We start from the raw sequence: 21062 nt of genomic DNA, 5'->3' as shown, positions 1-21062 counted from the left end.
TGGCTCATTGTTTTGCTTTTAGAAATGTTAGAGCAGATATGATTAACTGGACGTTTGCTGTGAATTGCACCATGCGATCCTCCTGTAGCATGCAGTCTGTATTAAAGGTCCATCCAAGGTTGTGTAGCTGTGTGCACCTTTGTGAGATGATGGTAATGAGGGGAGTTTACTTGTTCCAAGGAGACGGTGCAACCTGATTGGTCCCAGTTTGGAGTAGTTGCTGGGAAAAAGTTCTGAGGAGAGAGTGCAATGCATTCAATTGTGTGTCTTAGAATAGTTGTTAGGAGATCCTGTCCTGACTGCCAGAGGGAAGACCTTTCCCTAACTCTGCTGAAGTTCCAAATACTAAGCTCTTCAGTTAGACTCTTGAACTCTTATGCCTTTTACTTACCCTGACTTTAACTTGGTTCACTTCAGACTGACACCTTAAGGCTTAGGGTTTCCCCGGCCACTCTTAGACACCTTATTTAGGGGATTGTAGCTTCACGCTTCTCAATATAAGTCCAGGTATGCTAGGTGAAGCTGGCTTGAAGACCCAGGCCTTGCTGAAAAGCAACCTCATGACATGATGCCAGGTCATAGCTTTGCATGTGGTTTCTGAGATTGTTACCTATCAGTCTTTTAAAGAACTACATTTTCTGGCCTCCCACCTTTTGTAAGCCAGTGGTTACTCCTAGAGCTGAACACATGTTCTTATAATGCTGCTGGAACAGGTAAGCCAATTTTATGGTGTAAAATTCATATTACAAGCCCCCACCAAGCATTATGCTAATGAAATGCTTATAACTTGCTGGCCCTAGACAACTATGTACTTGCTCGAACGGAGGAAGAGGAAGAGGGGGAAAAGAAAGGGAAGAAAGATGTAGTTTCAAGTTTCAATTAGTATATTGAATTATTAATTTCAAGCAGAAGAAAGGTAAGAGGTTTGACCACACTGTGAATGGTGCATTGATCACAAAAGTGGATACATTTAATTTTTTTGTAAAAGAGCAAAAATTGACCTACGATCTTACAGAGATAATAACTATACAAGGCTAACACATAATCACAGCGGTGGCTTCACCAAATATTACATGGTTCCCTTCCTCAGACAGTACAAGATGAGAATGTCCTGTTTTTACCATGACACACAATGCTGGTATTTTCCCTGTGTCTAGGAACTTTCACTTTTGGCACGATGGAAACGCATGGAGCTGAACTGCTTTGCCCGGGGTGACACATTTCAATCACCCATGAGAAAGACAAGATGAAAATTCACACCCTGTCTCACACGTGACAATATAAAGAAAATTAACAAAATTGTCCTCTGACAGAGGACGAGGGACTGCTTAGAATGCCCCCACTTCCTTGCCAGAGATGCCTTAACTTTGCTCAAGAATATTATGGTTCAGAAGAGGATATGGCGTGGAAGTTTTCAGCATCCTTGCTCATTTGAAGCTATACCTTCTAAGTGGGTCCATGTCATGTGTGACACCTTCGGCCACTCGTGGCTTTTTATCCAAACGCCCTTTGTATTCAAGGGCTTGTAATTGTACACTCTGAAGTTTGCCAAGTCAATGCATGAGTTGCTTATCCAGTCACAGTTCAACCTTTGCATTCTGGGATTTGCAGCCTTGTTTATCCGATTATTAAATCAGAACTACAAGTCCCATAATGCAACGCAAAATCCTAGACAACTCATGTATGTACCTGTGAAACGTAATAGATATGTGCGCCAAGTAATTTTGTTCATACCAAGCTCATTTAAAAAAAGCTTCATTTTTTGTTATGAAATACAATCATAGCACAGATGTGAAGTGCTCTGCTCAGATTCAGCTGCTTAGAGAGTAAAGCGCTGCACTGTAGGTGGGGTTTTTACTACATTTGGGTTACGTTTCGCCGCTAACATTCATCTTTTTATTTATTTGCTTATTGATTTATTTATTTATTTATTTATTCTTTCTGGAGTGATGAGTCATGAAGTTTATTATATTGGGAAGTGGCATTGAAACAGTATCTTGGCTGCCATCCTGAGATTGTTTCACATGTTTGCCTTCTTGAAAGCTGGGTTTTCTAATATGGAAGTCCCTGAACCTGTGAGAGTTTGCTGACCACCAGGGATTATGGATTTGCAGGCCAGCTATTATGGAGTTCATATATGGAGAGCTATGTGAGTTATAAAAGCTAGTCTGAACTGGCTCCTAGCGTCTATTGGCAGTGATCATAAGAGGAGTTATTTGATTGGATGATCTCACCCACCCAGGAGATGTCTCACAGCGGCATGAATTATTCACTTGAAAGAGGCCAGGTGGGTTTTAGTGGTACCGCAGAGAATGAAGCTGCCGTTATCCATTCAGAACAACGAACGGGGTCACTTGTTTGGAGTCATCTTCTGAGATTAAGTGTTTGTTACCTCTCGGTAGTCTCAATTGATACTGTGCAAGCTTAGCTGGTGCATTGATGTGAGATTGAGGGATAAGTTCCTTGTCCAGTAAGGAGCCAAAAAATGTAGCGCATTTTACAATTTACAGATTCAGGTCTAGCATGGAGAATTTGTTGGTCAATTGTGAGCTGGAATTGTGACATTTCGGGGTGAGAGGGGCGTGTGTGATCAGAAACTCTGTATGAGTGAGTTAAGATTAAGGTGATGGTGAGACATACTTGGATGAGTGCATTAGCTAAGTCATTAGGTGATAAGACTTTCATGTAGAGCTGCATCTAGAAAGCGTTAAAATGGTATGCAATTTTTGAGCTTTAGAACAGTGTGAGAGTTTGAATGAACTGCTGCACAAAAGTAAAGTAAAAGTGTCCACTACGGAGTGGTGGATGGTGTGTATTTTTAGGGACTTTGGCTTGCCTGCTCTTAAATTCACCAGAATGCTCCTGAAGGTTGAAAATTGTTTATTTTCAATGTTCTTGCATTCTATTTGATCTCTATTTATCGCTGCTGTCTATCTTACAGTTTTACCTATTCTGTCCGGTCTAATGATGGAGCAGCCTGGTGGAAGGAGCACGTCAATCACTGGCTGAGATGATTCACTCAATCGAATCTCAGGAGAAACAGAAGGTCAATATCACACTCCTTAATCAAATCTCTGATCTCAAGGCAGGTTTTGGCCACTGCCTGCAATTGTGTAAAAAATATCGCAGGTGGTGGCTATGTGGAGTTTATAATAGAGGAGGTAGAGGTTCATTCTGTTAGACTGTCTCTGTAGACAGCTTTGCCTTGTGGCTTTCAAACATTTTACCTGGGGTTCACCATGATTTGGATGCTTTGCACCATTTAGGGATTGCAAAACCTCTTCAGTAGGTTTTGTGTGAAGAGATGTTGTGGCTTTTCTTGTTCTGTGTTCTCCATTGCATTCTCGTCTAGAAATGATGCTAAATGAGACTTGTATTTATACGCGATCTGACTGAGTTTTCAAGTTTGTGCGATGAGCTACAACCTATACATATACTTACAATAAGGCTTCCAGCTGACTCCATATCTTTGGCAACAGAACTTTCCAGTTGTGTTTTTCTGTCTACAAACCTATTGTAATCAAAAGCTTTAATCGAACTGGTCCAACTGACGTGAACAAGGACTACAATACCCAAACTGCATTGGGATGTCAAATGAAAGACCATAACATGGTGTAATTGATTACATGAAGTCACCTTGTATCCTGTGTACATTTCACAATTAGATTGCATGTCAGGTAGTCTTAAACTGTTAGTGGAAAATGGCTCGTTGAGTGAGATGTTGCAAGCCCTACGAAGGCATGGGGAGCATAATAAAGAGGACTCACGTGACATCACCAGCATAGTGGAGAATTCGAAAATCACGGTTAAACTCCATGGACTTGTCAATGGCACGAAGCTGTGGAACAGAAAAAAAGACTCTGACACTTAATAATTTTTTTGTGGACATTTCCACCAACTAGGATTTTACACATTGAATGGTCTAAAATAAAAACATTCTGAGAATCATTCTGTAATTAATTTTATTTTGTCTAATGTCACTTCTAGCCAATAACAGCTGGAAGACTACACTAGAACTCGATACAGCCAGCATCCTTCTCTTTTCTTGCTATTTTCGGACAAAATTCAAAGATGGAATAAAGTAATTCTGAAAAAATTAAATTACTTTTTTAACTGGGATTTTGCACTGTGGTCTGCTCAATGCCCAAAGAAACATTTAGGGGAAGCTTGGAAATATAAGGCAAAGACCCCTTGAAGGCCGTGTCAAAAATAATTCGCCGACTGAAATGCACAACAGAGACAAAAGTAGTGCTGCATTTACCCAGGTTGCCTCTGAACTTGAGCCACGATACCCCTGAGTAAGAAGTGGTTCCTGTTTTGGTGTATCGGTTCCAAATCCAACAGCTGTATAAACTCAAAAGTCTTCTTTTAATATGAGTTTATTAGTAGAGGAAAGAAAATCCATGGAATAGGTGACACACAGGTGGCGTGAGCTCCTAAGAAATCATCACCTAGACATCCTCCTTCACCAGAGCAGGCTGCCCCCTCTACCCCTAAGAACATTGTAGAAAAAAATTTAGGCCAAACGTGCACTGTATAGCACTATTTCTTTTCATATGAATTGGCTTAAAAACCATGGGTTCTTAAGACAATTCTGAAGAGGAACTAATGAAGTATTCTAGCATTCCAATATTCCAGAGTCTAACACTGTACTTAGGAGCACTTCACAAAAGCAGAAATCATGCACATACTCAGGGGAACATTTTGTGTACGAAATAAGACACCAAATGCCAAGTAGGCCCACATTGGTCAAAATCAGCAAGCATATACATTATCCAGTGCATATGCCCATTAAAAGACTTAGGGGTCTATTAGATTGGCGGGCGGATCGCCACAGCCCGTCTGGCCGTGGTGATCGGTCCTCCATTTCCCACCGCTTGCTCACCAATTCCCCCGCCAAAATATGATGGCGGTGGGGACCCTGGTGGACGGAAAGACCATCCGCCGGTTTTCCGCTGGTCAAACAGGCGACAGGGTGGAAAAGGGCTCAGATATGGTGGCGGTGTCTGCAAGACACCGCCATTCACATTATGATGGGCGGCGGTGCAGGGCTTACATTGGCGGAGACTCCGCCATGGAAAACTAGGTGGAGAGCACTTTTGGGTGCACATTGCGGGCCCCCAGGGGTTGGGGGATGGGGGGGGAACTTGGGGGGTACTCCCCTCCATTTGCATGCACAATGTGGCAGTCACTGCGCGGTGCCTGCCATGTTGTGCATGCAAATGTGCGACATGAATGTATTGCTTTGTGGCGAGTGCTGCTTGCAGCACCACCCGCCCTAATGCAATATATGCGGGATGCCACCCCCACCGTGGCATCCTAATTTCCATGACGGGACCACCACACCTATTGAGGTCGGTCCCACTTCCCGGTACGGTCCGCTCGCCATCCTAATAGGCCCCTTAAAGTATACAAAAAAGTGAAGGATGGAATGCTTAAAGTAACCTCAGCTCTTTGGGCTGTATCCCAATCCATCTCTATTTTGCACACCATGTCACCTCAGTTTGGACCCACCTATTTGCAAATCAGTGAATCAGTGTTTACCCTGCTCCAATCGGAACAGTCCATCCCGAACTTTTAGGTCTAAACTGGGGTGGCATGGTGAGCAAAAGAAAGATGGATTTAACCCAGATCTCTTGAATGGGGTGAATATTCTGATTTTGTTCTGCATTCCGCCCATCAATTGTGGGTCTTTTGCACCCTGAACTTCCAAGCCAGGTCCTCCCTGAACCAGAACACAATCAACCCAGGATGGGTTTCGCCTTAGTTATGGACTCATCAGCCGGAGTACAGCTTGGTGCCAGTGACACACTGTGCACGGGACCCACATCTGAGCATACCTGTTCTACTTAGGGCGACACATTAAAGTATTCATAAAAGTGATGGATGAAATGCTTGAATTATTCTAAGCAACTGGTAATTACTCTGGGTCGCATCCCAATCCATCGTTATTTTGTACACCATGTCACCTCAGTTTTTGGACCTATCTATATGCAAATCAGACTTGACCATGCTCCAATTGGAAAAGTAAGGATGTTCCATAATTTGGGAGCAAGGTAGTGTTGATCGTGACCACCCACCGCTTATCCTTAGGAACATAGGGCCATATTTATGAAATTTGTGGCGCAAATTGCTGCGTTGCCCTGCATCACAGGGAAAGGGCAGGAATGTGCCATATTTATCGAATACGGCACAATCCTGTCCTTTCTCCCTGTGCTGCCAGCCTAGCGCCAACGCTGGCACCCTTGCACCATGGTGCATTGGTGCCTACGTTGTAGACAGGGTTGTTTTTGTGCAGGAAGTGGAACCTTCCTACACAAAAACAATTTTACTCTTTCTGTGTGTGCTGCAGAATGCAGGAAGCAGCATAAATAGAAAGAGGAAAAAAGAGTAAAGATATTTCTGCTTGTTATGCCTCTCCTGGGGAGGCGTATCTTTTTTGCGCATTCCCAGGTTTGGGAAATCAGGGAATGTGTCAAAAATCATGGAGTTGCATGGGAACACCCGCCGCAATGCTCATGGAATGCCTCCCTTGTCCAGAGATTAGGGAAACACAGCGATTTGTGCTGCCTTGCCTTACTCCAGATTTTTTAAGCCATTCAAAGCCACACAAAGTGGCTTTGCATGGCTTCATAAATCTGATTTAGCAGTCTTCATTACGCATCTACCACATTGCATGGTGCAAGCATGACGCAAAGCTCTCACAAATATGCCCCGTAGTTCCTAGTGGTGAAACGCAGAGTTCAGGGAGATTGGAATTTTAGAAATTTCTCCTGGAGTCCTGTGTTGTCAGCTTGGTGCGAAATTTTGTGCATGAGGCATACATTTTTAGGGATCGCCCCTCGTGTTGCACTGCGCAGCAGTGCTCGTGCAGGCGAGCCGTTTAGTAGGGGTTTTTAAAATGGACCTGGAAATTCCACACTTTTTGTGCGTGTTCATTTCCTAGGTCCATTTTGATTGGGCTTTGCACGCAATACACGCAATAGGCCATAGGCGGTCGCGTAGCTCCGCCTATGGCTTATTGGTGTCTGTTACGCGCACCAAAGCCCATATATTTTCAATTATCGTTGCCAGACACGGGCGCGATAATTGAAAACATATGCTTGCAGTGGCCCGCGCGCACCACTCGCGGGCTTTTTTTATTACAATAGCGATCGCGAAAGCGATCGCTTTTAGTGCTGCTTTTTTGCCCTGTCATGTCCAATCTGCTTTTGTCTCGTGCCTCCGCTGGTGGTCCGTGGCAAGAAGATCATTGCACTGGATGCTAGGCATTGCAAGGATTAAGTCCAAACTTTGTCTGCTTCGTGAAGTGCTCCTGGAAAATCGTCCTACTTGCCTCACTTACATGATCAACTGTTTCCCTCTACGTGACAAGACCCTACCCTGCTGGGCAGAAAAGCGTGGTGTGCATTCTAAAAGTGAACCGTAAAAATCATTTGGAGACAAACTATTCTGCCTCTGTGTGGCAGAGCTGTGGAGTTTACATCCAGTAGATCTGCGCACAGGAGCTGCTCTCTAAAATTCAGGAAGTCTTTTAGAAAGTTCCTGTTTTGTTAATCCGGTCTGTGCAGCCCAGAGTTAGGGGGACAGGTGGTTAGGGACATTTAAAACGTTAACACTCACTCACAAATATGTTCAACTTCAAAACAGAACAACAAAAGAAACACAATGGCAAGATTTTCGGAAACATCATTGAGTGACTGACTTAAGTTCAAATCTGGAGATTTCCAAACAGGCCAGTCAGTGCCTTCGTGGCTGATAGAGTTTAGGGAAAAAAATACAACCAGGCACACAAATGGGCCAACAGACAGGTAGTGGTTACAACCTCCAGTGGCCCGTGCATGTGCCTTCCATCCGTTACTGTGCAATGAAGCTCCTGGCTATCACTATTGGTGCTGGAAGGTGTATTGAACAGTGAGGGATTGAACAGTGAGTGACTAGAGGCAGTGAACACGCTGATGTAACAGAAATCAGCAGAAAGCACCTTCTTTCCCTCGGGTCCCTGTACCTCCAGTGTTTGGTCTGCTGAGAGTGCGGGAGGCTGCGATTGACCCTACCTCCTTCGAAGCACTTTGAGTGACCGTGCCCCCTCCCAGGTCCCCGTGCGTGCTGTTGCTGTGTTAGAGGGGGGCGTGCAGCCTTGGAGCCGCCTCCTCATTGGCTGCTGGGAGTGAGTGATGCCACCCGGCGGAGAGGCAGGCAGAGGGAGCACGCACTGAAGTGCTGCAGTCCCCGGTGCTTTGCAGGCTGCACTGGACCTCAGCCGCTCAGCGGGGGAGTGACATCCGCCTCCCAGGAGTGCTCACACCGGTAAGAATCGGATCTGGGGGCTGTCTCTCTGGGGAGAACAAGCTAGGCAGCAGGACCAAGGGCTGGCAGACCAGGGTGGGTTCACAGTTCTAGGTCTGGCGCCCTGAGTACTGGGAACTACTGCAAAAGTGCATCCTGTTCGGTAGAGCCCCGAAGCCCGCTCATGGTGGCATGGGGTCCACAGGGTGTGAGAGGGCAGCTGGAGAGGAGATGCCATTTCAACAGCCTCTCGGCTTACCCCCCACTAGATTATTTTGTAAGGGAGGGGTTCATTCCCCACTGACTCTCCCCACTTGAAAGATTTGCAGGGTCAACATACGGTGATAGTTTCTGTTTGATAAGTTCCCCTGATATGTGAGATTCATATGTTATGTTATATATGATTTGTAGCGCGCACAATTACTCAGGAGTATCCTGGCGCGGATGGGCTAAGGCCGAGAGAGCACAAATTAATTCGATGGAGGGATTGAAGAGATGAGTTTTTAGAAGTTTCTTGAAAATGCGGAGGTCCTGAGTGTGTCGCAAAAGGTCGGGAAGGCTGTTCTATAGAGTGGCCACCTTTACTGACCACGACTGGCCGCCCATCCTAGAGCGACGAAACCGAGGAATGGCCAATAGGCGAAGAGAGTAGGAGCGAAGCGAGTGGCCAGGCCTGTAAAAGGCCACACGCTTCCTAATGTACCAAGGTCCAGAGTCATGCATGGCTTTATGGGACATGGTCAAGATTTTAAATTTAACCCGCTGGGCCACAGGTAACCAGTGAAGGCCACGTAGAAGTAGCCTTGCACTGGATCATTTGGCGATGTTAAATAAGAGTCTGGCCACCGCATTTTGAATCAGTTGGAGTTTCTTCATGAGATAGCCAGGGATGCCGATAAATAAGGCATTAGCATAGCCAAGCCTGGAAAGGATAAGTGCCCGAGCCACCATTTCCTTTGCTTGCTGCGGTAGCAGAGGGAAAAACTTCCTAAAAGTCTTAAGAGTGCCGAAGCAGATACTAGTACGTTTTTTAATATGTTCGGCGAACCGAAGATCATCCCCGAACCATATCCCTAAGTTCTTGGCCGGGCTGCCCACTGACCGTGGGCATGGGAAGTCCGGTGGCCACAAGGCCTCTCTGAACAGCGGGGTAAATTTGCCATACAGCAATATCTCCGATTTTTCTTCATTACACTTGAGATGCGCATTGGCCAGCCAGTTAAACACAGCAGATAAGCACCTCTGCGCAGCCCCGGTGCACAATTCAGAACCTTTCCATGTAAGTAGAAGCTGTGTATCATCGGCATATGCCATCATTTTGGCACCCAGCCCCTCCGCCAGGGCAATCAAAGGAGTCATGTAGATATTAAAGAGTAGCGGGCTCAAAGTGGAGCCCTGCGGGACTCCAGTTGATAGCTTCCTGGCAGAGGATGAGAAGGGGGGCATCCAGACCTGTTGGGAGCGCTCCTCCAAAAAGGATCTCAGCCAATCCCACACCGCACCAGAGACGCCGACAGATGAGAGCCGATCGAGGAGAAGCTGGTGAGGTACCATGTCGAAGGCAGCAGAGAGGTCCAGTAAAATCAGAGCCGCTCTGCCGCCCCCCTCCAGGCACTCCCTAATTGCTTCAGCTACCTCAACCAATGCCGTCTCCGTGCTGAAAGATGTTCTAAAACCAGACTGGGCTGGGTGAAGCGCCCCAGATGTTTCAACAAATGTCTCAAGTTGACGGAATACCACCTTTTCACAGACTTTGGCCAGTGCCGGCTGTAAGGAGATGGGACGATAGTCAGAAGGCAGCAGGGGATCACCAGTGGATTTTTTAAGAAGGGGGAGAAGTTAAGCCTGTTTCAATTGAGCGGCAACCATTGCAGAGTGAAGTGAGGAGTTGATAATAGAAGTGACTTCAAGATAGGCACTCCCAACTACCCCCGCTAAAGCTCTAGCTGGACATGGGTCCGATGGAGAGCCCGACTTTAGAGATTTGAGGATAGCAAGAATGTTGGAGTCTTCTGCTGGCAAGAAGTGGGAGTATAGGAGGGGGGTAGAGTGGTTAGAGTGGAAAGCTGTAGGTGATGAGGTCGGCTGTTCCCTTACGTCCGACCCTAAGCTGTCTTGAATAGATTGAATTTTGCTGATAAAAAAGGAGGAGAGCTCCTTACGCCACTGAGGGGAGGTTGGGAGAGGTTTTTGTTCCACACAGGGAGACATAAAACTTCTGACGATTGAAAAGATCTCCTTACTATTATTATTAGCTTTCAAAATTCGCTCTGCATAGAAATCACTTTTAGCTTTCTTGACAGCAGCATAATAATATGTAATGTGTAGAAGGGAGACCTCTGATTTGTGGCACATAAGGGGCGGTGTATTTGTGTTTAGGGAGCCAGACCACAGTCTCACTACTTTGTTGATGGGCAGGCGGGAGTGGCGGGGGTGTTTTGGGGAGGGCGTGCGCCCACACCCATCGGACATCTCCATGATCAGCGAGGGCCTGGCCCCTGCTTTGCAGCGCCCTCCCAGGCTCTGCCTGGCTTGAGAGCTGTTTGTGTCATGTTTAGCAGGCGCACTGCCAGAGGCCATTCACTTATGGGACTCCTAGTGTAGGGTTCTGGTGTGTGATGATGGTGGACACGACCTGTCTGGCCTGCTGGTCGGTGGCGGATTGGGTTCTCTTCCTGCGGGAAGTACTTTCACAGCCCCCCGCGGAGGTTCCGCTTTGAATAATGTATTCATCTTCGATTAATTACAATCATTATATGTAAAAAAAAACTGCAAAAAAATAGAACAATTGATGTAGCAGTCACGTGAATCTTATAAGGAGTTTCTAAAAAACAATTCAAATTGATTACCTGATGGAGGTGCAGAGAGGGGTGGTGTGGTGTTTCTGTACAGGCAGGTGGGACAGTCCGTACTTTCCGCACCCTGCTGTTCAGTGTACTTCAGCACACCTCCCTCTTACTAGGGTATATTTTGGTCTGCTTAGGTATTTCCCTCTATTTTCTTTACTCCTATCAGAAAGAAAGCACCAATAGGATCATCCGACGATGTGCCATGTTCCAGACGTCCAGATCCAACCACCATAATCAGTTCAACCAACATCAGATGCCAAGAACGATGAAGTGAAGATACTAAGGAGCAACAGAACTCAGTTTCCTTGGAAGTGCAGTAGAAGAGACATAAGGAACATACTGACCACTGACATGCATATGTATGTGTATGCAGCTGTTTTAGTGCAAACACAGGCAGTCAAAAAACTCTGTCAGACACTTGAGGTGGCCTAAATCCAGGCCCAGCTTAGCTGTATATGACGGTAAACTGCATGTCGAGGGCCCTAAAGTGAACACTAAGTGAAAGGTGTCACCTAAACACCCACCTGGCCACAACTGGTTTAAGATGTGGCTGGTGAGATATCACACTTCTAGACGCATAGATCTTTAGGCAGTCATTTTGTATGGAGTTCTAGAATTCACAAAGCCAGATCAGGCTGGGCGGTCTTTCTCTATATGCGCCCCCAGGCTATGGAATGCTTTACCTATTATTTACACAGGCCGAACCATCGCTGATGAAGTTTAGATGTGGCCTTAAAATCTAGCTCTTTGGCTTAGCGTCCTGTTAGGAGGGTTGTCTGTTTGTTGTGAATCGTAGTGCGTGTTTGGTATTTGCCGTCCTCCTCCGCCTTGCTGGTGTTGGCCATTCCTGATGAAAGTTCACCTCCTGTAGAATAAGCCATGAATGGAAATAGAAGCAGTTATAGAAACAAGTATGTACAATGCAATAGTTCTCGCATTATTAAGTGTGAGCTATTGGCATTATAAATGACAATGCCTTTTTTTTATTTCATTTGCATCAGTCCGTAAACAAGCACTTTGTACTTATAGTCCATGCTTATGAGAAGCAAGGCTGGCAGTCTCTTTTACTGCCAGCCTTGCTCATTGTAAGCAAGGACTATACATTCAAAGTGCGTGTTTATGCACCAATAGCAGGTTCTAAAAACAAATGAATAAAAGGCATTGTCATTTACAATGCCAATAGCTCGAACTTTAATAATGCGAGACCTATTGCATTGTAAATGCTTGTTTAAAGTGCACCCTTTCCTTCACAGGAAGCCAGTGTAATTTATTTCTGGCTTCAGAGACTGGCTGGAATTCCTTAAACGCAGTGTCAGCTATAACAGTCAGATTTTTAGAGGGGGGTTGCGAATCACCCAATCGTTCAGGTCTGGGGACTGTAACCCCTGTTGTGCTGAAGCCTACCATGATGCCTGAATATGGAGAGGCTATGGGGAATGCTATCCCCTGTCCCCTGATAACAGTATCTTTCACTCACTGATCGGATATGCAGAAATCCTAACCCTCTGAGAAGAAAAAAAGCTTACAAAATTTCCAAATACAAGAATTTATTTTCTATTTCTATGTATGAATAGTCACGTTCGCTGTAGATTTCAAGGTGCAGGAATGGATCAGCTTTTCCCTGTTTTCCTACCCAAACCCACATACTTGAAATGATTCTTCTTTTTTTTTTTTATTTGAAAAGTTTTTATTGAAAAATATAAGTGGAGTATACATTTGGCAGCTCTTATGGGTGGAGCAAGTTCTGGAGAGGCAGGAGTATGAAGTCAGGTAGAGCGCATACTTTCTTTCTGGATCAAGAAGCAGAAGTCTTGTAACTAATCATGAATCAAAGCGTGTGCTAACCTAAAAGCTTGACACATGAGCATTATTAGAGTCTTTGCATGTGAAGTTGGGCACAGTTGGGACTATGTTAACAAATTTGCTCATGCATAGTTATTTTTAAATATATATTTATTGGTTCAACAAATCCGCACTTCTGGATAAAAACACAGTCCTAAATAATTTTTCCTCTGCATGTGCTGCGCTTCAATGTAGTCTCTACATTTACAATTAAAATTATTGCTGGAACACCCAGCACGTCTGATAATCATCAGCATGTGCTATGACTGCCTTCGAAACATTTTCTAAACAGACTTTGAAAATTGCAACCTGAAAATAGGATCAGCCCAGTTATAGCCAAGTTCTGTTCTGGTAGGCGGTTACTTTACGCAAATTGACCAAAACCTTCCTGTGATATTCCTGGGGGACTGTTAGACATGACATCCTCAGTTTGGTATTCCCCCAAACATTTCCCTTCACTCCAGTTGTGCTGACCTTAGGGCTCTCGGCACTTTACTACTGCTAACCAGTGCTAGAGTGCATACGCCTAATTAGCCCATTTAATTTACTTGTAAGTCACTAGTAATTGGTACTACGTGCACCCAGGGCCAATATATTAAATGCTGCTAGTGGGTCTGCACCTATTTTGCCACCCAATAAAATAGCCATAGAAAATGTGTCTCTGGGTCTTCCACTGCAGCCTGTAGTTCAGTTTTAAACTGCAATTTTCAACTGCCTGAAGCAATAAACATTTTATCAGTGCGAAACCTTCCTTCCTAATACATATAAGTCACCTCTAAGGTAGGTCCTAAAGGGTCATTGGGAGGGTGCATTGTATTTACAAAGTAGGATATGTGTGCTAAGTTTTACATGTCCTGGCAGTAAAAGACTACCAAAGTAGTTTTTCACTGTTGTAAGGCTTATCTCTCCCATTGACTAACACTGGATTGCCTTATTACATTTAATAAGTGATAACTTTGTATTGTGTGAAGATAGAGATATGCTGTTTGCACTCAACTAAATTGTAACTCAAAACCAGCTTTAATGGCATTGTCAGGTCAGAATTCTGAAAGTTCACATTTTCTTGTGATAACCATTTGTGCCTTCTGCCAGTGTCCTGGGTCATATGACTATGAATAGCTCTGCTGTTGAGGTGTGTATATTGCTTCCAGACAGTAACACAAAGGCGGCCTGGGTGTCGCAGGATGGGCCATCCTGGCAGGATGAGTGGGAGGGGATGTACTGAGGCCCACTTACATTTTGAGGGGCTTTTGCCGGCTGTACACACAAAGGAATCTCACACCAGGCATGCCATGTATTTGTCACCCCAGAGAGTTTGCAGCCTTGACAGTGGAAGGGGAAGAACTTTCCAAAACAAGATATGGGGTAGTGTAGGGCATCCCTCCACAGAAAGGTTGGCACCAGGGATAACTATTGGACCTCCAGAGCCATTCTTCAGAACACTCCTGGAACAGTGGAATTTACAACTGAAGGACTGCCCTGCTGCCAGAGGACTGCCTTGCTGTCTCAGAAGAAAGACTGGACCTGCTTACCTTCATCCCAGGCTAACCCACAGTGACTCGAACAGTCAATTGGCTGACCTCTTGTGTGAGCTACCTGGGCATAACAAGCTCCAAGGGCTTCCCTGCAACTGCCCCACTGACCTGCTGCAACTGGACCTCCGTCAGCCCTGCTGGCCTCTGCTTGAGTGAGTCCCTAATCCCATAGATCTGACTCCCAAGGTCCAAGACCCGTGGCTGGCCTCACAATGAACTTCCTGACAAACTACCTTGGTTCGGATGGTGGGTACCATCCTAACCCAACACAGCATGACGCGATTCGACACAGGGCCTTGCATCGAAGCTCTCAAAACTCCTGATGGGTGACTTCATCAGAAGTGACGCAGCGTGATGCAACTCGACTCAGGACCTCACATCGCAGCTCCTGACTAGCAGCCTCATCTGAACCGATGCTTCCCAACAAATTTGAGACAGGTCCTCTAATTGTAGTCCTTGCAGTTCCTGATCGGAGCAGATGCAGCGCCAAGTAACTCAACGCAGGACTTTGCATCGCAGAACCATGCAGCCCCTCAGCAAAACTGATACCAAGAGATGCCAAGAGATGAGAAGCCTGACATCAAGGACATATGGTACAATTCACAGTAACCCCACAACAAAAGAATTGGGCATAGTGAAAGCTATATCATTGAAAACCGACATCATATGTACAAAAGCAGACAACGGTGGCGCGCTAGTCATCTTAAATACCAGCTATTACAATGAGCAATTAGCTACACACCTACTGGATTCAGACACCTATATGAAACTGGATGCAAACCCCACGGAACAGGTTGCAGCTGCCTTACAGGGCATTGTCCAGAAAGCTCTTGATGATGGGACCGTTAATGATAAAGTCAAGAAATACTTGATACAACCCAATCCAAAGAGTCCAACGTTATTTATGGTACCAAAAATACATAAAGACCCGGTTAGACCACCATGTAGACCTATAGTTACAACACAAGGGAGCTTACATGAACCGGTGGGAAAGTTCCTAGACCGACATTTACAACCATGTGACACAGCTATGAGAACATTCATAAAGGGCACTACTGATTTTCTCCACAAGCTCAATCAAGTCGTCATCGCAGAGGATGAAGACATTTTACTATGTACAGTGGATGTTAATTCACTGTACATGACCATCCCTCATCAACTAGGAATAGAGGCGGTTGAACACGCACTATTACAAAAGGATTATGAAGATAACTTAAAGGTTTTCCTTATGGAACTCATGGAATTCACCTTACTACATAGCTACTTCAAGTGGAATAACGACTGGTTTCAACAAAAAACTGGCACTTCCAAGGAAAATTGTGCCACGCCGGCATACGCTAATATCTTTATGAACCGCTTCGAGGAAGACAACATCTTAACGGTACAAGCATGAACAACCCATACCAAACTATTCCTAAGATTCATAGACAACATTTTCATCCTATGGAAAATTCCAGCAACTACCCTATGTGAACAATTGTACAAACTTAATCAGATTGACAGACACATACAATACACTTATGAGATACAGGAACAATCCATCACATTCTTGGATGTCCACATAACCAGAACACCAACAGGTTTTGAAACTGATTTATGTAGGAAGGACACCGACATAAACAACACCCTACATTATCAGAGTTTCCACCCAAAACCTCTCAAACAGCATCTACCACACACACAGATGTTAAGAGTCAAAAGGAAAGTTTCCAACCCAGAGAAAGCCACATCACAACTTGGAAAGATGGCCCGGAGATTCAAATCCCATGGATACCCCGACCAGGTACTAGAGAAAGCCAGTCACCGCTGTTCGCTCAAACCTAGAGAAGAATTACTCCTAACACAAAAGAAACTCACCAAGGATCGGCTTACTGGTGTTTCCAAATTTTCCCTAATGAGCGCCTCTTACAAACGGATTATTAAGAAGCATTGGCAAATATTGAAATTGGTGCAGGATTTTAACCACATCTTTGAACAAGAACCAATCTTTGCAAACACCAGAAGTAAAAACATTGGTGAAAGACTAAAACATCCTCGTCCATCATCATTGGAAATCACATATAAAGGCACAAAACCATGCTGGAACTGCAACAACTGCAACAGCATCATCAAAGGATCATACATTACCCATCCTATGAAAGGACATAAGATTAAAGTGAAGGCAACAGCTACATGTGATACTGCGAATGTGGTCTATATGTTAAAGTGTCCCTGTGGGAAAATTTACACCGTTCAAACAGAAATAAAAATAAAAATACGGTTGAATGAGCATAAATCCAATAGCAGAACCAAACAGATAAAATCAACAGTATCCCACCACTTTTTAGAAGCCGGCCACAACATCAGTCAATTGAAATTTTGTGTTTTAGAAACTATCGAAAAACGAGAAGGAAGAGACAATAATAATTTTCTGTTACAGCGTGAAAATTATTGGATTAACCTCCTATGTTTCATGAAACCTCATGGTATAAATGATCGTATGGAGTTTCTATGTTACCTTTAGGAACAAGATCTGGACTGCGTTTTGGACCTTCACCATGTTACCCACTTTTTAATGTTCTCTAAATCTAAAATGTATATATATTTTCTTTTAGATAATCCTCTATCCTGTGCCCCCCACCCCCCTCACCCACTTCCGCCCTGATGAAGGTGTAGCCCCGGCGGGGGCTTGGCACCGAAACACGCGTTGGCGTTCTTACCATCTGGGGATTAAGCAAGAGATTTGGACTATATTCCAACTGTTCCTCCCTGACCGCTTATCTAAAACAACTTTGCGAAGTGAAGCTTGAATGTATCTGGTATATGTGTTTTCTATGTGATAAGTATGCATGTGTAAGCTTGTGTGATTTGAGAGTGTGGTATGATGTGTGGGCCATGGTGAGGATGAATTTTTGTGTGTATTTATATGTGATGTAATTTATTCTATTGAATTGTTATCAATCAGGTGTAATCAAATATATCAATGATCTAAAAATGCATTGCTCTATAAAACAATAAAAAGAGATACATTTACATATTTGTGTACCTTTATCCTATGGTTTGAGAATGTATTTCATTGTGGTTTAAGGCTAACCCAAATATTATTGGACCTTATGTAAGGCCTTTGTTTGAATTTTGCGGGCAGGTTATTTCCTTTGCTCTGATTTACCCACTTTTTACACTTCTTACACTATTCATAATTATTTTCCACAAACATTTTTATGACCAAGTTCATGATTTATTTATATTGGTATGGACTTTTCAATTTACTGTATTTTTATTCACTGTATTACGATCATTGATTGAAGTACTTGATGTGGTTTATAATTAGGCCCTCTGTGGCACTATATTTTGTGCACCAGCCACCATTTTCGTAATTGACTGCATCTTTACACACTACTCACTAGCCGTTTTCTATGCCTATCACTCTATCACATAAACGTCATAAGAACCGCCTTTTTCTGGTAACCGGTACACCCAGACACACCGCAATAGATTGCTACACACTGGGAGACCCCCGCGTCTTTTCACCCATTACACTCTGTAAGCAACGATGATTAATGCCGTATTTCTATGAAAACGTTACGCTAATGATTGTTATATGAACATGCTGTTCATATAAACTAACAGCATCTCCTAAGTTGATTGTTAGCTAATCGTGCCCATCATTTAACCGGCATGACATTTTGTGTCTAACGCGTTTCATTCTCTCCTGATTCGGCACCTTAGCGTTTTAAACTCAGGCGCCAATTTAACATAACACTTTGTTGCACTCTTGTCGTTGTTACTGTTTGAGCACCGAGCACATATTAGTCTCGCTTTGAAAAATTCACGAAAACACGTTATGTTCACCTTTTCGGCACCTAATAAAATGCCAATCATCTTCTTTTGAACCCCACGTTCACCAACGATTCACCATTTTGTGGGTAAAGTTATCTCACCCTTCTTTGTGACTTACTTCATGTACATATGTGGAGTACTTACCAAAATACAATCTGTTATTGTTACAGAATATCCCCAGATGAAGGCAACCATGCCGAAATGCATTGGGATGACTAAAAGTTATGTAACAACTATAATGCATTCTGGGAGTTGAAGTGTACACCGTTTGGAAATTGGAATAACATAATTGTGATGCAACAGTTCTAATAAAAACTTCATCTTTATGAACAAAGAACCTCTTCAATACGTTTTTTGATCAAACAAAGAAACTTTCATAGAAAGGACTTTAGACTCAGTGCCCGGGGGACATACTCCACTTGTATGGGGATGCACCCAGATTGACAATTCTCAGCTGGACCTAAACTGGTCCCTATATCGGTTCTCCATCACTGTCAGCATGAAATTGTAGTTTTGTTGCAGTTTGACACAACCAGATAATCACAGTTGGCACTTTGTGCTTTTGGTGCTATTATTACCAAACACTTTCATCATCAATATCTCCGGTTCTATTGATTAGACGTTAGTTATTCTGGTATCAATTTATTTATTAAAATGTCCTCTATTGTTCTAAATGTGTTTGATATTTTTCTTGTGTCATGTTTTCACTTTATTACTGTTCCCGTGCACCATAAATACTTTATACATTTCCTCTAAGTTAAGCCTAACTGCTTCTGTGCCAAGCTACCAGAGGGTTAAGCATAGGTTTAATTTTAAATTAAACCTATGCTTAACCCTCTGGTAGCTTGGCACAGAAGCAGTTAGGCTTAACTTTTGGAGACCCCTGATTTAGTGTCTTTCATGGTTCACCCAACAAAGATTGTCGTTGTCGCCTGAGTGGGGCTTCCACCCACCTCAACCATTAATCCAATTACTTACAGGGAGCGCTGTGGGAATTAGCACCACTGTGGGGATGCAGCATCTCTCACTTAGTGGGGTGGGCACTCCTTGATCATGTCTAATGCTTGTATCAATGTTATAATTGTGTCCCATGCTCTCACAATCTTCCTCTTTTTGACCTCTTCACTTCTTTAAGTAGCAGGTATTCTCATATTATGCTCCTTTCATCAGTTCCCTATGTCGATTCTGGATACTATGGTCTTTTTCCGCCTTCCAGCTTCTGGCAATTTGTTTTTTAGACAAGATCATTTCCAGAGCATAGTTATTATGTCCTGACTGCCACAGTAGGATTTTCGCCTGCTACATGTTCCATGGGAGGGATATCCTATGGTAGGAAATCCTATTGCTCATTGGTGGCCTCCGGAAAGTAACATAGCTTGGAGGCCATTGGTAAAAGCATGAGGTGGAGCTGCCAGCTAAACTCTACACAGAAAAAATTCTAAATATCACTCTGCCAGAATATTATGGCAAAACATTGTGATGGCAATAATATTGTGATACTGTAACAAAGTGCCCGTCCGTATCAACGAAGAGTCCCCCTTTAATGACTGGTGGAAGGCTAACGTTGGTTCCCCTCCCTCTTTACACCGTTACCAGAGCGAGTGGAACACCGAAGGGGACTACCCATGGCCGGACACAGAGACGCAGGAAGACTATCCCTTTAACTGGAGAATCCCCGCTCCTTGAGGACGTAGACAGCCCCGGATTGGGTAAAGGTCCGGAAACACAGTGTTTGGTGTGCGACGACACCCAGGTGGAGGAAGGCGATGGTGTTTGGCACAGCGGAGGAGCGGCCGGAGAACTACGGGAGAAGGCGAGCCGAGAGGACGAGGAAAGTAAGCCAGGAGGCCAACGGTTTCGCGGAGCGCCGTGCCACACTCCCGAGGGAGGAGTGTGGCTGCAGCAGGTACGGCGGCGGTTTGCGGGGTGAGTCGGGAGACGGGGAACCTCGACTCCATAGTCTCGCTCTATTTGTGATATATGTCCATGGTTACCCTTATCCTCCTAGTGTAAATAGCCCTTCACGAATTTCCCCCACCCATGAGCCTCGCACTGGTACCTGATTATACAGCACAGACTCGCTGGTGTCCCCCTCACTACCCCGGGTAACCTTTGGGTTAGCAGACATAGGACAACGACTCTGACGGGCTGTCTCTTTATCTTTCATTGCTCCGGGACCCACCTGAGGAGAAAGCCAGATGATCACCCAGTGCCTGAGTCCAACAACTGAGAAGACTACTACGCTAAGAGCCTGAAGAGCCTGAGGGTGCCTCGGTTGCAAGACGGATCCCGCCGGATTTCAGAGAGACAGACTGAGTACCCGTTACAAAAAGACCCTAACCAAAATAAAACTCTACCTTCCTAGATCGAGTCTCAGGCCCCTTATTGATACCACGCCACAGATACATAATAACAAAAATAAATGTATACTTTTTTCTGTTTATCAATAGTATAGATGTTAAAAATGTGTTGATCAAAAATATAACTTAATATAGTTTGCATTAATATTATGATCTGTAAGTTTATTTTTACATTTTGTTTATCCAAAGATGTGTTTTGCTGTGAGTTAGTTTTTTAAATTATCATTTTATGTTTTTCACAGTTTTCGGTTATTTGGGTGGGAGGTGGAATGGGTAGTGTTTGATTTTTAAATTGTTATAACTGTTTTCAAGTGACATTTTTTTGTAAGTGTGAAATTATTTGGTGCTCATTTCTATCCAATTTAATT

At 44.1% G+C, this 21062-nt stretch overlaps 1 protein-coding gene across 1 annotated transcript in view; it reads right to left on the bottom strand.

Annotated features, from left to right (window-relative positions):
* The window catches only part of LOC147685121 (unconventional myosin-Ig-like), a 1601091-nt gene that overhangs the window by 1049624 nt on the left and 530405 nt on the right, over positions 1 to 21062 (bottom strand). The window contains exon 12 of the mRNA XM_086941006.1: positions 3768 to 3838. Within this exon, the coding sequence (XP_086797132.1) occupies positions 3768 to 3838 (71 nt within the window). The remainder of the gene's footprint in view (positions 1 to 3767; positions 3839 to 21062) is intronic.

The sequence above is a fragment of the Lissotriton vulgaris genome, chromosome 10, assembly GCF_964263255.1.
Source record: "Lissotriton vulgaris chromosome 10, aLisVul1.2, whole genome shotgun sequence".
Classification (NCBI taxonomy): domain Eukaryota; kingdom Metazoa; phylum Chordata; class Amphibia; order Caudata; family Salamandridae; genus Lissotriton; species Lissotriton vulgaris.
The sequence above is the reverse complement of the archived record's forward strand: the minus strand, read 5'-3'. Positions and strand labels throughout refer to the sequence as shown.